Genomic DNA, 13,374 nt, shown 5'->3' with positions numbered 1-13,374 from the left:
ATCCTCAGATATTCTAGTCAGTTTTGACATTGTTTCTTTATTCACCAACATTCCTATTGATGAAACCATTTCCATCTTGGACTCCAAACATCAAATCCCCCAAGACACATTATCTCTTATAAAACATTGCATGTCTAACACATACTTTTCATTCCAAAATCAATTCTACAGTCAAATCAAAGGTGCCCCAATGGGATCCCCTCTCTCTCCCGTAATAGCTGATATCTACATGGAGCATTTCGAAACAATAGCCCTGTCATCATCAAATCTCAAACCCACTTGCTGGTTACGGTACGTTGATGACACTTTTGTCATTTGGCCCCATGGTAAAGATACGTTAGATCTCTTCCTCTCCCACCTGAATGGAATACACCCCAGTATTCAATTCACGATGGAAGTTGAGTCTGAGGAGTCTTTACCATTCCTTGATGTACTTATTCAAAAACAGCCACCTCACAGTTTTTCCTATTCCGTGTACCGAAAACCCACCCATACAAATCGGTATCTCAATGCCCAGTCACATCATCACCCCGCCCAACTCAGTTCAGTTGTCAACACTCTTGTTTCTCGCTCTATAAGGCTTAGTGACGACAATCACAGACCATCTGAAATAAATTCAATAAGGCAAACACTCTTACAAAACGGCTACCATAAAACCCAAATCAATAGGAGCATTCAGAAACATCTAAATCCCATTCCATCTAATAAAGAAAACTTGCCGCCCGATCAACCCAAAATCTTTCTACCTTTTATCAAAGGTGTCACTGACAAGATTAGTAGAATTCTTACCCCTCTAAATATCAAAACCGTCTTCACTACTCACTCCAAGTTGTGCAATCTTGTCAGATCCGTAAAAGACCAAATCCCCAATGAAGACCATGGTGTCTACGAGATACCTTGTTCCAGTTGCCCACGGACATACATAGGACAGACAAACCGACGAATCCAAAACCGTATCTACGAACATTCCATATCTGTAAAACATTCCGACACTACTTCAGCCCTTGCCCAACATCATATTCAGATAGGTCACCAAATAGATTTCGAGAAAGCAAAAACCATCGCCCCTGTCCGCTCCTTAAAATCGAGAATCATCCGTGAAGCCATCGAAATTGAAAAACGCCCTCACAGCCTAAACACACGCGATGACGCCAAAAGACTGCCGGCAACATGGCGACCGCTGCTTCGGCGAATCCCCACGTCAGTCGATCCCACTCAGGCCTCTCCCGCGCATACAGTTCCCGCGCGCACTGAGAGTATAAAAGGAGCTACACAGGCGAAGACAGGTCGTCACTCGACACTGAGGAGTAGGCAGATTGAGACCTCAGTGCCGCTTGACCGTTCTCCTAGAGAACAAGACACTACTGGTACGTCACGAGTGAGGGGAGTAGGCAGATTGAGACCCCGAACTCGAACGGAACCATACCCCTCTTGATAATGGCTCCAAAAAGGGTGCCGAAACGTCGAGTTATAAATTCTCAACGCGGTTCTTCCCGAGAACTTAGTAATTTTCATATATATATATATATATATATATATATATATATATATATATATATATATATATATATATATATATATATATATATATATATTTATATATATATATGTATATGTATATGTATGTATATTATTGTACGTTTAAATATTATAAAGTATTACGAAAGTTTGGGGAACTACAGAAATAATTCTGAATATAGGTAATTGTGACAATAAGAAAATGATATTAATTAGTAAGTATGTTATTTACGTCTACATGGTTCAAGTGTTACTATCAACTATAGATAAGATACTTATTTGAGATAATATGATAAAATATATTGTTTAATGGCTTTGGATTGCTTAATCCATTCAGCCAGGATAGATAATTAATATTGTTTGCTGAAATATTAAATACAAGCATATTATGTACATATACACACTAGGTATTCATCAATAAGAAACAGAGAAAAATACAAAAAAAAGAAGTGGAAACATTAAGCTAACTAATAAGTGTACCTACCTACTCTTCATCCAGGGTCCTAACTAATCTAAATTGATTTACAAATAAGGAATAAGTCAATGTCACTTTTCGCGCTAAGGTTTCTTTCATAGCGACTTTTTCCTACAATACAAAATGGGAATGGTGAGGGAGGTAATATTCCATTAGTATACATATAAGGAACAAATGCTCAACACATTCAGGCCGTCTCAATCAATGCCAATTAAATTTTCAGATTAAATTTCAGAGAGAAGCAATCCAAACAACATGCGCGATTATATTAAAGCGTGACAGACAGAAGAAGATATAATCGATATCTGATGAGACGTATATGAGATATACTGGTTAGGTACTTCCACCGGTTTTACATCTCTACCTACAAAGCATTCCAAATGCAGTCTTTTAACAGAATAAAGCAAAACCTCATATTGCCCGTGAAACCATGGAGTTCATACAAGAATATAGTATAGAGACTTTGGAGTGGTCATCAAAATCAGCTGATTGGTCACCTATCGAACATGTGTGGAATATGGTAGTTGTCATGTGGCTAAACTTAGAAGATCTTGGCATGTCATAAGAAGAATCTGGATGAGTACAGAGTGGATGAATATTCCGCAATATAATATAGAGCCCCATGGAGTACCTGTGTTGAGAAAATGATGTTGCAAATTTGTTTATATTGTTATCAGATAATAAGAATATAGAATATCTTTATATACTCCGATGCTCCTTGACGGTTACATATACATTACATCGATTTCCTTAAATAACAAGGCTATAACATACTAAAAAAATCACGGACAACAGGTTTAGAAAATTCAAGATATCTAATATGTCCCATTTTTAAGATGTTCCGTGAATTTTGCCGCTGTGTGTATTATTATAAAATTTTATCCCGATCTGTCATATGCCTCATTAAATTATACTAACCAGGAAATCTCTTGTTTTTTAGACAAAGAAATTCAAAATGGGAAACCTATGTTGCTGTTGCTCTACTTTATACGAAAAAGTAGATCCAGATACATCCGTCATATCATGTGATAATACTGGTTTTGTTAATTCCGATGGAGACCCCATAACTTCAACACACGATCCTATATTTACCATAGAAACTGAATTAAGACGAAGCTCGTCAAGACAATCAAATCGAACACAGATAGATAACAGAAGAATATCTAATGTTAGGCCTCCAGGAACTAGCACTACTGTCCAAAATGAAAATGCCACTTACCTCAAACGTCCAAGTACTTCCCAAAGAATTCCAAATCTGCTGGATGGATTTGAAAGGCAGTCAAACATTCCAACCAAACCAATACCTTCAACAACCAAAAGAGATATGGATACCCTAAGAATAACCTATGCCGGCTCTAAAAGACATACAATAATTCAGCCACAACAAGAGCAGGAACGCCCAAAGGAAGACTCATCACGAAAAAATAAAGAAGATAATTTATCAGATCAAAAGAGAAAAAATTCTAATGTTGAATCGTTGCACCACAGAAGTCATATGGTGTTGAGGAGTTTCCGGAACTTGGTTATTTCACAAAATTCCACTGGCACAAAAGTTGTCCAAAACAACAATCTACTAAATGAAATATATCGAGCTTATAGTTCGAGAACTCTTACTATGTTTATAGACAATCAAAATGTTTACAAGCTAGAGATTTTAAATCAAGATTCAAACGAATTTAGAACGGTCAAACAACTTTTCTTTAGCACCAATAAAAAGTTTTTTAAAGTACATAGCATTGAGAAAGTACATAATACATATTTATTACTGCAATATGAACTTAAAAAATTGGAATATGTGAAAAGGGGTATAAGTCTTGAAGAGAAACTCTTATTTCATGGCACGAAGAAGTCTAATATTGACGGCATTTGCCAAGAAAATTTTAATTGGAGATTAAAAGGTACGTATTTTTTGTAATTTAAAAAAGGTACATAGGTATATGTAAGTACATTCATCCTAAGTATTTCTATAAATTTTCGAGTATATTGGAGTATATTTAATTGAACTAGTAAAATAAATAATTTAAACCACCTATAAATGGCCCAAAAACTAAAATAGTCAGGATATTTAACGCAAAGAGTACGTACATACATGTCAAGAATCTGACATGTGGCATGTGGTTTAAAATCTGAAACCATTCATTTAGCACAGTAAATGACCGATTTGGAGTGTAATTTTCAGCGTAACGACGGATTTGCTTGAAAATTTGGATTTAGGTTCTAGTTACCCTCTACTTTAAAGTTGAACTTATGCCGTTGGTTGCTTTTACTTGGGGGGTGAAAATCACCCCTTCTCGGGGGTGAAAGAAACATACGTTTAAAAAAAGTCCGGAAATGGATTCATTGACTAATTCTAAGAACTTTCTTGTTCTATAGAGTTTTTGATCTAAGGAAATACTTTACGAGTTATTTGTGAGTGAAAATGTTTTTCGCAAGTAACACAAAAGCAGCTGGTTTCGCAGCCGGTTTTTCGCAAGTAACACAAAAAGTAAGAATTTTATCGAAAAAATATTCTTAGTAAAAATGTAGCTTATAAAAAAATGGTGTATTCATGGAGTCTATTGACCCAGTAAAAGCAAAGTTGTAGCTCATTAAAAATTGTTCTTTGTTCTTATTCGTCAACTCCCAAATCGAGTATTTTAACGTGAAATAACCAAAATTTGAAGCAAATTTCGGGGGAAATTCATGAAAAATTTTTAAGTTGGTTAAAAAAGCTTAAGTTTTATTTTTTAAAAAGTTTTTCTATTTCGTTTATAGATTTATGGGGTCATTTCTAATAAAATAAATTTCAGCCCCGAGAAGGGGAGATATCTACCTCTAGGGTTAAAGCGCAAGTTGGTCCCATGTCACTTTTGGTTCTTGAGGTATCCTCTTTCTACTCCAATTTTCATTAAAATCGATGGAGGTTCAACGAAATTTGAGGTGAAAACCTTCAGTGACTGGACTAATTATTGTATTTACAGATTCTGACAATTGGATCTGATATCACAATTTTATCAAAATATGTTGTCTGATCTTTATACCAAAAAAAATTCTTCTTCTTTCTTTATACCAACAATTTATTGGTGGGTTATTGCCTCTATGGACGATTGTCACTTCATCTGTTCAAGGAGAATGAAACGGTCGTTACTTGGATTGACTCTCAGAGACATGGCTAGAAACAAAATAATAAGAAAAAAACAGGCGTTACAGATGTCGTACAGAGCATGGTTCCGCCGAAACAGGGCCCGGACTCCGCAGGGGCCCGCTCAAACACGCTTTTTGTTTCTTTTTTTTTCTAATTTGATAGGGACATTTTGAACTACACAAGTAAAAATAAAAATTAGGAGATATAGCTGCTTAATAAATTTTTATTTTTGTGTAGTTACTTAAAATGGAGCCAGGATTATATACAAAATGCATGTGCATAATCATGCAGCATATTTGTGGGTTTCTTTATAAATGCGTAGGTATGCTATTCATATTTATTTAATTAAGGGCATATTGCGGCATGTTTTGATGTATTAGAAAATACTGCATAAATAAAATAGTTTCCTAAATACATTTAGATAATACTTTCTTAAAATTATTCATAGCAGGTATATCCTTGGGGTCAGTTCGTTCGTAATCATTGAATCGACCGGTCGATTTATTGAGTGCGAAGTAATTAATACCAGTGTCCAATTTCGAATAATTGTGTTAAAATTTCGAGTGCAGTAGATTTTATAAGAAACTTAATTAACAGTGAGTGTATAATATGAGTGCCACCGAGGGAGGTGGTGAAGCCCCCCAAATTGGAACTCAACCTCCATCCAGTGGTGACATGGATGTCCCAAATAATTGGGATATGGATGTCGAATCACAACGTAATGTATTAGACAAAAAAATAATAGAAAATATCAACATTCCAAATGTAAGTACTAATAATATTTCTAACGTAAAACATACGGAGACAACAACAGATATACAACAGAAAGCAGTACGTATTGCAAGTTTTTATAATAATGTAGATATCGCTCCTTTTTACGTGTATGTTGAAAATAGTCTAGATAAATTCGATGGTAAATTAAACGCAATTAGAATAGGAGATATTTTGTTCGAAGAACATCCAGAGTTGGATTCCAAAATTAATTGCATCGATTCTATAGGGCGTAATAGGTTAAGAATTAAATTAAGAGACTATAAATCGGCAAATAATTTATTAAAATCGGTTAATTTAAAGAAATATAATTTGTTGGCATATATCCCTAAATTCATTACACATAAATTTGGTATAATACGAAATATAGATTATGAGTTTGATGAAGAGTATGTTAAAGGGAAAATAAATCCATTTGATATGCATTGTAAATTTAGTGTTGAGGCAGTTAAACGAATGAATCGCAAAGTAATTAAACAGGACGGTACTAAAGAATCCGTGCCTACAAAAACCTTTTTTGTTACTTTTAAAGCATCTAGGTTACCACAATATATGCATTACTCATGTAAGAATTCCGGTAGAACCCTACTAGCAAAAGGTCCTTTTATGCTTCAATTGTTATAGGTACGGACATTTAATTAAGCAGTGTAAAAGTAACGTTCGCTGTTTAAAGTGTAAAGATGGACACGAGACAACAGATTTAAAAAAAATTTAGTAGAAAAAACATGTTTCTATTGTAGTGGGATTATTATAACATTATTATAACATTATACAAATGAAATAAAAGAGTGTCCAGAATTCGATAGACAAAAAGCAATTAAAAAATTAATGACTGAGCAAAATTTATCCTATGTCGAAGCTAACAAAAAAACCCCTAAAGTTACTTATGCACAAGTGGTTAATAAAAATCCGGGACCGTACCGAAATTTTAAACAATAAATATATAGCCGACAGTAATCATAATTTAAACAATAATTCTCATGATTTTCAGTTACAATCTAATATATTTCCTTCTTCCCAAATGCAGCCAAGCGGGCAAAAGTCGAGTTCGGTGTACTCCCAGCATTCTGCGGTTATTCACAAAAGACCTAGGTTCGTGAGGTCTCAAGAACAGGATAATACACCGAATTTACACAAAAAAATTATATCACCAATACATTTACCGAGTTCATCGACAGCCGTTTTCGAAAATCAAAATTACACATCAAACTTAACATTGAATCAGTCTCATCAAGAGACTTGTGTCACTGTTACGGAAAATGCTTTAGTAGGTTTAATTTTATCCATTATAGGAATCTTAAAACAACAAAATAAATTTGAAATTCAAGAATTAAATTTACTTAGTATTATTCAAGATAAATTTAATGCAATATCTGATGATGAGGTGTTTTAAGATTTGCCAGTGGAATTGTAGATCAGCTATATCTAATAAAGAAAATCTTCAAAATATGTTAATAAATGAAGATATAGATATTGCTATGCTTTCAGAGACGTGGTTTAAGCCATCAAAATATGTAAATTTTGCAGGTTATAACGTTATTAGGGAAGACCACCCTGACGGGTACGGCGGGGTGGCTTTTCTGGTAAAGTTAAAGTTAAAATATAATGAGATTATTGTAAGACACTCCAATAAATTGCAAGCAAACTGTATTTAACTACTATCAACCAACAAAATCAGTATATTTTTTGTAAACATTTATGTTACTCCAAGAAGTTCCATAGGGACGGATGAGTGGGGCGAGTTTTTGGAATCTCTCCTGAAGCCATGTGTAATCGGGGCAATTTCAATGCTCATCACACCGCTTGGGGATGTTTAACAACCAATTCTCAGGGTAACAGGTTACAAGATGCCATAGACAATACGGATTTGGTTCTATTAAACTATGGCAGTCATGGTTTAATGTAAAGAGACCGAAATCATTAGACCGAAAGCAGTAGACCGAACTCATTAGACCGAAAAGCACTTTACCGAAACCTCACTAGACCGAACAGCAGAAGACCGAAAAACAGTTATTTTTACTTGTCGCAGTAAGGGAGCGTTCAAGTATTACGTAACGCAATTTTTGAGGATTTTTGACCCCCCTCCCCCCATGTAACGCACCGTAACGTTTTTCTGTATCCCCCTCCCCCTACCTAAACGTTACGTAACACCCAAGTGGCCATTTGAACTTAAATGGAAAACGAGGTTGCGAAAAGTACCGGAAACTCGGTAAAAGGATTTTGTTATTATTTTAATGGCATTTGAGGTAATAATAAAAACTTACAATCATCATTCAGCCTTAAATGTCCACTGCTGAACATAGGCCTCCTCCCCTCGTTTCCAACCACGTCTATCCTGCGCCGCTCTCATCCAGTTTTTATTTAGCTTTCTTAAGTCGTCAGTCCATCTTGTAGGCGGTCGACCGACGTTTCTCTTGTCTTCGCTTGACCTCCATTCCAATAACCTTTTTGTCCATCGCCCATCTGTCATTCTGGCAATGTGTCCTGCCCATCTCCACTTCAACCTGGGTAGCCTTTCGATGACGTCAGTCACCTTTGTTCTTCTCCTGATTTCTTCGTTTTTGATTTTCTCTTGCAGAGTTATTCCTAACATTGAGCGCTCCATTCTTCTCTGCGTGACTCTTAGTTTGGTAGCCGAGGCTTTAGTTAAGGTAAGTGTTTCTGATCCGTACGTCAAGACTGGGAGGACGCACTGATCAAATACCTTTCTCTTTAGGCATGTGGGCAACTCACTTTTAAAAGTTTCTCTCAGTTTTCCAAATGCTGCCCACCCAAGAACGATTCTTCTATTCAGTTCATGTGTCTGGTTATCCCTGCCACTCGTAATTTCATGTCCCATGACATGAAATATGTTCAAAACTTACAATAATAATCTTTTATTATTAATTTTACATTTACATTTACATTTTCCCTACTTGGCCCCATCCTTACATACATTTTTGGTTTCATTCTTTATTGTTCTTCTCATGCATTCTTCTATTTTATCTTTTTTAATAAAAGCTTAAAATAAAATAACATATTTATTATTTCAACATTTTATTTTGCTTAGTAAAAAATCGTTCAACATTAGATAATGTGACTACTCTAGTTACTGACATACAAAGTGGATTCTCACACAATTTTTCAACAACCTGTTTATTCATAGATATAAAAGGAGCGTACGATAATATTCAATTAGACATTTTAATGGACAAGATGAAAAAGCTAAAACTACCGGAACTACTTATTTTTAATATTTATAAATTGTACAACGAAAGAAATATTTATATTCGTACAGTAGACAAGTTAATAGGTCCTCAAAAAGCCGCTGTAGGCCTTCCTCAGGGCAGCATATTAAGTCCTATTTTGTAAATTATATACTCATTTGACTTGGATACTATATTCCATAGGAATATAAAAATATTACAATATACTGATGATATATGTATATATACGGAGGAACAAAATATAGAAAAATGTCATCAAAACTTAGAGGTAGCTTCAGGTTCATTAGAAAAGTGGATAAAGAATAACGGATTTTTCATTTCAGAAAATAAGTCAGCAGCTGTTACATTTACTAGGAAGAGGTTTCATCATCCATTTTCCATAACAATAAAAAATTACACAGTCCCGTACCTAGCTTCAATTAAGTATCTAGGTATTACTCTAGATACGAAACTTAACTGGAAATCTCATATTCATTATATAACATCTAAAATTTAAAATGCTATAAACATCATAAAAGTCTTCAGCCATAGTAAGTGGGGGGGGGGGGGGCAGATCCGAATATTTGCTTAAAAAGATTGATCAAATCCAAAATAAATGTCTACGAATCTGTAATGGGTATCTGAAATCTACACCCATAGTTGTTATGGAGGCGGAAAGTTGCATACCTCCACTTCTGTTAAGGAGACAATTCTTAAGTAATAAAAACTTATTTAAGATATACTCAAAAATGACAATCTTACACACACAATTCATCAGTTAACTATCGACGTTTTAACGAATCGATATTGGAAATATAAAAAACTCCTCTATTGATCGAAAGTTATTATAACTACCCAGAAATTAAGGACAATATATTGACTATTAACAACTTCACGTCATTTAAACACTACGATAATCGCCCTGTATTCCATTTAATCGATGACTACCCTAGACTCCCGGAAAAATTACTAAATAAATATTTTCTTAATAAAATTCATCATCAATGGGAAAATCATGTTTACATCTTTACTGACGGTTCTGTAATTAATGGAAATACCGATTTGACTCTTTATCACGTTAATAAAAAGATAAAGCGTCTGTATAAACTGCCTAAGGGAACGTCAATATTCACTGCAGAGATAGTCGGAATTAAAAATGCACTAATCTATGCTCAATCCCTATCCGGCACTAATATATTGTCCTTTTCATGATCATTTTTCAGTGCGTAACAAATGATAGGAAAAAGGGTAAGTCCGTGATAATGTATTAAATAGTGTGATGTTACTGTCTTCTAGGTCGTAATTAATTAAAACTCTCTTCTTAGTTCAAATACATTATATTATTTACACTCAACTCCATCAATGACTAACCATAACAATCTGTTTACATATATCAGTAGCGACCTACCTTACATTAATTAAATACTGAGTACAATAATCTTTCTCCACCGAGTTAATGTTTATATACACATTTAAATAATAACAAAACATGACAATTCAATGTTACTTGCGGTTATTGATACAAGAACAGATACTACATGGATTAATGACTTTGAATGAGTTTTAAACATATTTTGTACAGGGTGATATTATAATACCACACCTCCCCGTTTTGTTAAGTTAAAATTACATATTTTTAAAATGTGATGCTCCTCTTTCCCTTTTACAAAAATGTTTATGGTTACCTAATACTATTTTGAAAAATTAAATTTCCTAACTATGCTAACTAACTGTAACATTACATTTCAGATCAATCAATTTTTCCCTAAACATGTATATTCTTTTTCCTATTTTACACAAAAGTTCATATTTTCCCTATACTAAACTGGTATTTTATAACCTATTACTAGTTCACGTACTTTCACGTCGTGTCTTTTCGTCCTTTTTTTTTCGTTCACTAATTCACTTCCTCAAAACAGTGTCCAAAGTGAATGAAATTGATCCTTACTTTTAAATAGTCTTTTAGAGCCTATAGGCATCTCATATAAGCGGGGGAATACCTAACTAAAAATCTCGTATCTACCTAAAAGTCCTAAGCTAAGCTAATATTACTCGAATAAGTAAAAAAAATGTATCCTTTACTCTATTAATAATTCCTATTTCAGTCTTCTTTTGATTTATTTATATATGTCTTACTAACTCTAAAATAATGTACCTATAATAAAAATGTAATCTCTCTAAAAAACTTCTAATGTGTCTCTAAAAACTTCTAATAACTCTCTTGTACCTATAATAAAGATTTAATCTCTCTAAGAACTTCACTTTTTGCGTCCCTTTACTTACTATCTACTAACACTATTGTAAGATATTGTCTATTCTTAATTCAAATACTTCCATTTTCCGCGAAAATTTAACCTGAATTTAAAAATAAGTTATTTATAATTTACATTACTTTAGAGAAAAAAAAATTTACAGCTTTAATTCTTAGACATATTTCAATGATTAGCTACTTATTTGCTTAGTATCCTCTTAATTTTGCTTCTTTTCTTGCAATTTTTATGTGTCTTCTTTCATTTTTCCCACATATTTTATTAAAAAAATTATCTTTTTTTCTCTTCTTCTTCTTGTCTGGTACTACAACTATATTTCTTCATTTTCTCCACATAATAACACTTCTACAGTGTACATAATTCATCTTTATATACATCTTTCATATAACAATCATATATCATTTATCTCATATATCATTTCATATAACATCATAATCATCACTTCATATACTAGCTCCGATACCTTCGTTTTACCTTAATAAAAGAGGTTTCACTCGGATGTCTTAGTTCTCCGCCAATATTAACCCGAATTTTCGCCCTGATCTGTACGCACCATTAAGGTGGTATAGTTAACTCAAAACACGAAATAGGTATTTTATGCGGTTCAAATTCTTCTAAAAATATCACAACCTCAATCCCTTGCTTTGAGGCCGTTGTTTATTCACGAATAATCATGAATAAAATAGGTACTCTCAAAACACAGAGTGGGTCTCTAATAAGCTTTCAAGCTTCTATAAATCACTTAGTACCTTCCCAATTTGACAAGAGCAGTGGGTTTCTTATTGTCTCAAGTTGTCTCATAATATTTAGCTAATACTATTGTTAGTTCTTCTTCTTATCTATATAGTTCTTCTCCAAATTCTTTATCTCGACGCATCAGGTCGGTTCGTTAAAAATATATCTCTTGCTTACAGCAATGTTTGTTGTATGTCATCCCTAATCATTATTCATTAAAAAAATATCATTTATCACTCAAAAAATTATTAATTCAGGTTCATATCATACAAAATTTAACACAAAATCGATGAAAATGTATCTATATACTCAATAACAAAAACAACTGGCTAATAAAATTCAATAATAGTATACATAATCGAAAAAAAAAAATTCAATTAAAATTCAAAAATAGCATATGCAAAAGTTAGATAAAAATATTCAAAATCAGTTCATATCTCAAAATTCGATAGAAATTTCTGAAAAAAAAATTCGAGATTCCATAAAATATTCAAAAATAACCGTACTAAAAATCGAAATCGGATAGATTTTTCAAATAAATTCAATAAAAATTCAAGAATAGCATATATAATAAACTTCTATAAAAATATTCAATTCAAAAATCACTTCATGTTTCAAAATTTATAGATATTCTTAAAAAAAATCGATACTTCATAAATTATTCAAAAATCAGCAAAGATAAATATTCAATGTTCAATAATAATATAAAAACGAGGGAAGCATTTTTAATAAAGATAGACATTCTTACTTACATTTTATCACTTTGTCTTTGTTCCCTGGGTTCTCTGCATCTTCGTCCTGGTCCATCTTCGCCGTCTCCGTTTCCACGCTGGCGCCACCATCTCTGCTCCTTTCAGAAGACCTCCTCTAGTCTGCAGGATCAGCCATGTATTAAATAGTGTGATGTTACTCTCTTCTAGGTCGTAATTAATTAAAACTCTCTTCTTAGTTCAAATACATTATATTATTTACACTCAACTCCATCAATGACTAACCATAACAATCTGTTTACATATATCAGTAGCGACCTACCTTACATTAATTAAATACTGAGTACAATAATCTTTCTCCACCGAGTTAATGTTTATATACACATTTAAATAATAACAAAACATGACAATTCAATGTTACTTGCGGTTATTGATACAAGAACAGATACTACATGGATTAATGACTTTGAATGAGTTTTAAACATATTTTGTACAGGGTGATATTATAATACCACAATAATACACATTTATGACATTTATTCTAACATGACATTTTAGTTAAATCTGACAGTTTTCACATTTTATT

General features: G+C 33.2%; 1 protein-coding gene across 1 annotated transcript in view; it reads left to right on the top strand.

Annotated features, from left to right (window-relative positions):
• Positions 1-13,374, top strand: part of LOC126890584 (uncharacterized) — a 74,495-nt gene that overhangs the window by 36,960 nt on the left and 24,161 nt on the right. The window contains exon 2 of the mRNA XM_050659649.1: positions 2,934-3,891. Coding sequence (XP_050515606.1) covers positions 2,949-3,891 — 943 coding nt within the window. The 5' untranslated portion in view covers positions 2,934-2,948. The remainder of the gene's footprint in view (positions 1-2,933; positions 3,892-13,374) is intronic.

This window comes from Diabrotica virgifera, chromosome 8 (genome assembly GCF_917563875.1).
Source record: "Diabrotica virgifera virgifera chromosome 8, PGI_DIABVI_V3a".
Taxonomy (NCBI): domain Eukaryota; kingdom Metazoa; phylum Arthropoda; class Insecta; order Coleoptera; family Chrysomelidae; genus Diabrotica; species Diabrotica virgifera.
Note: the sequence above shows the minus strand (reverse complement) of the source record. Positions and strands in the feature narration are given on the sequence as shown.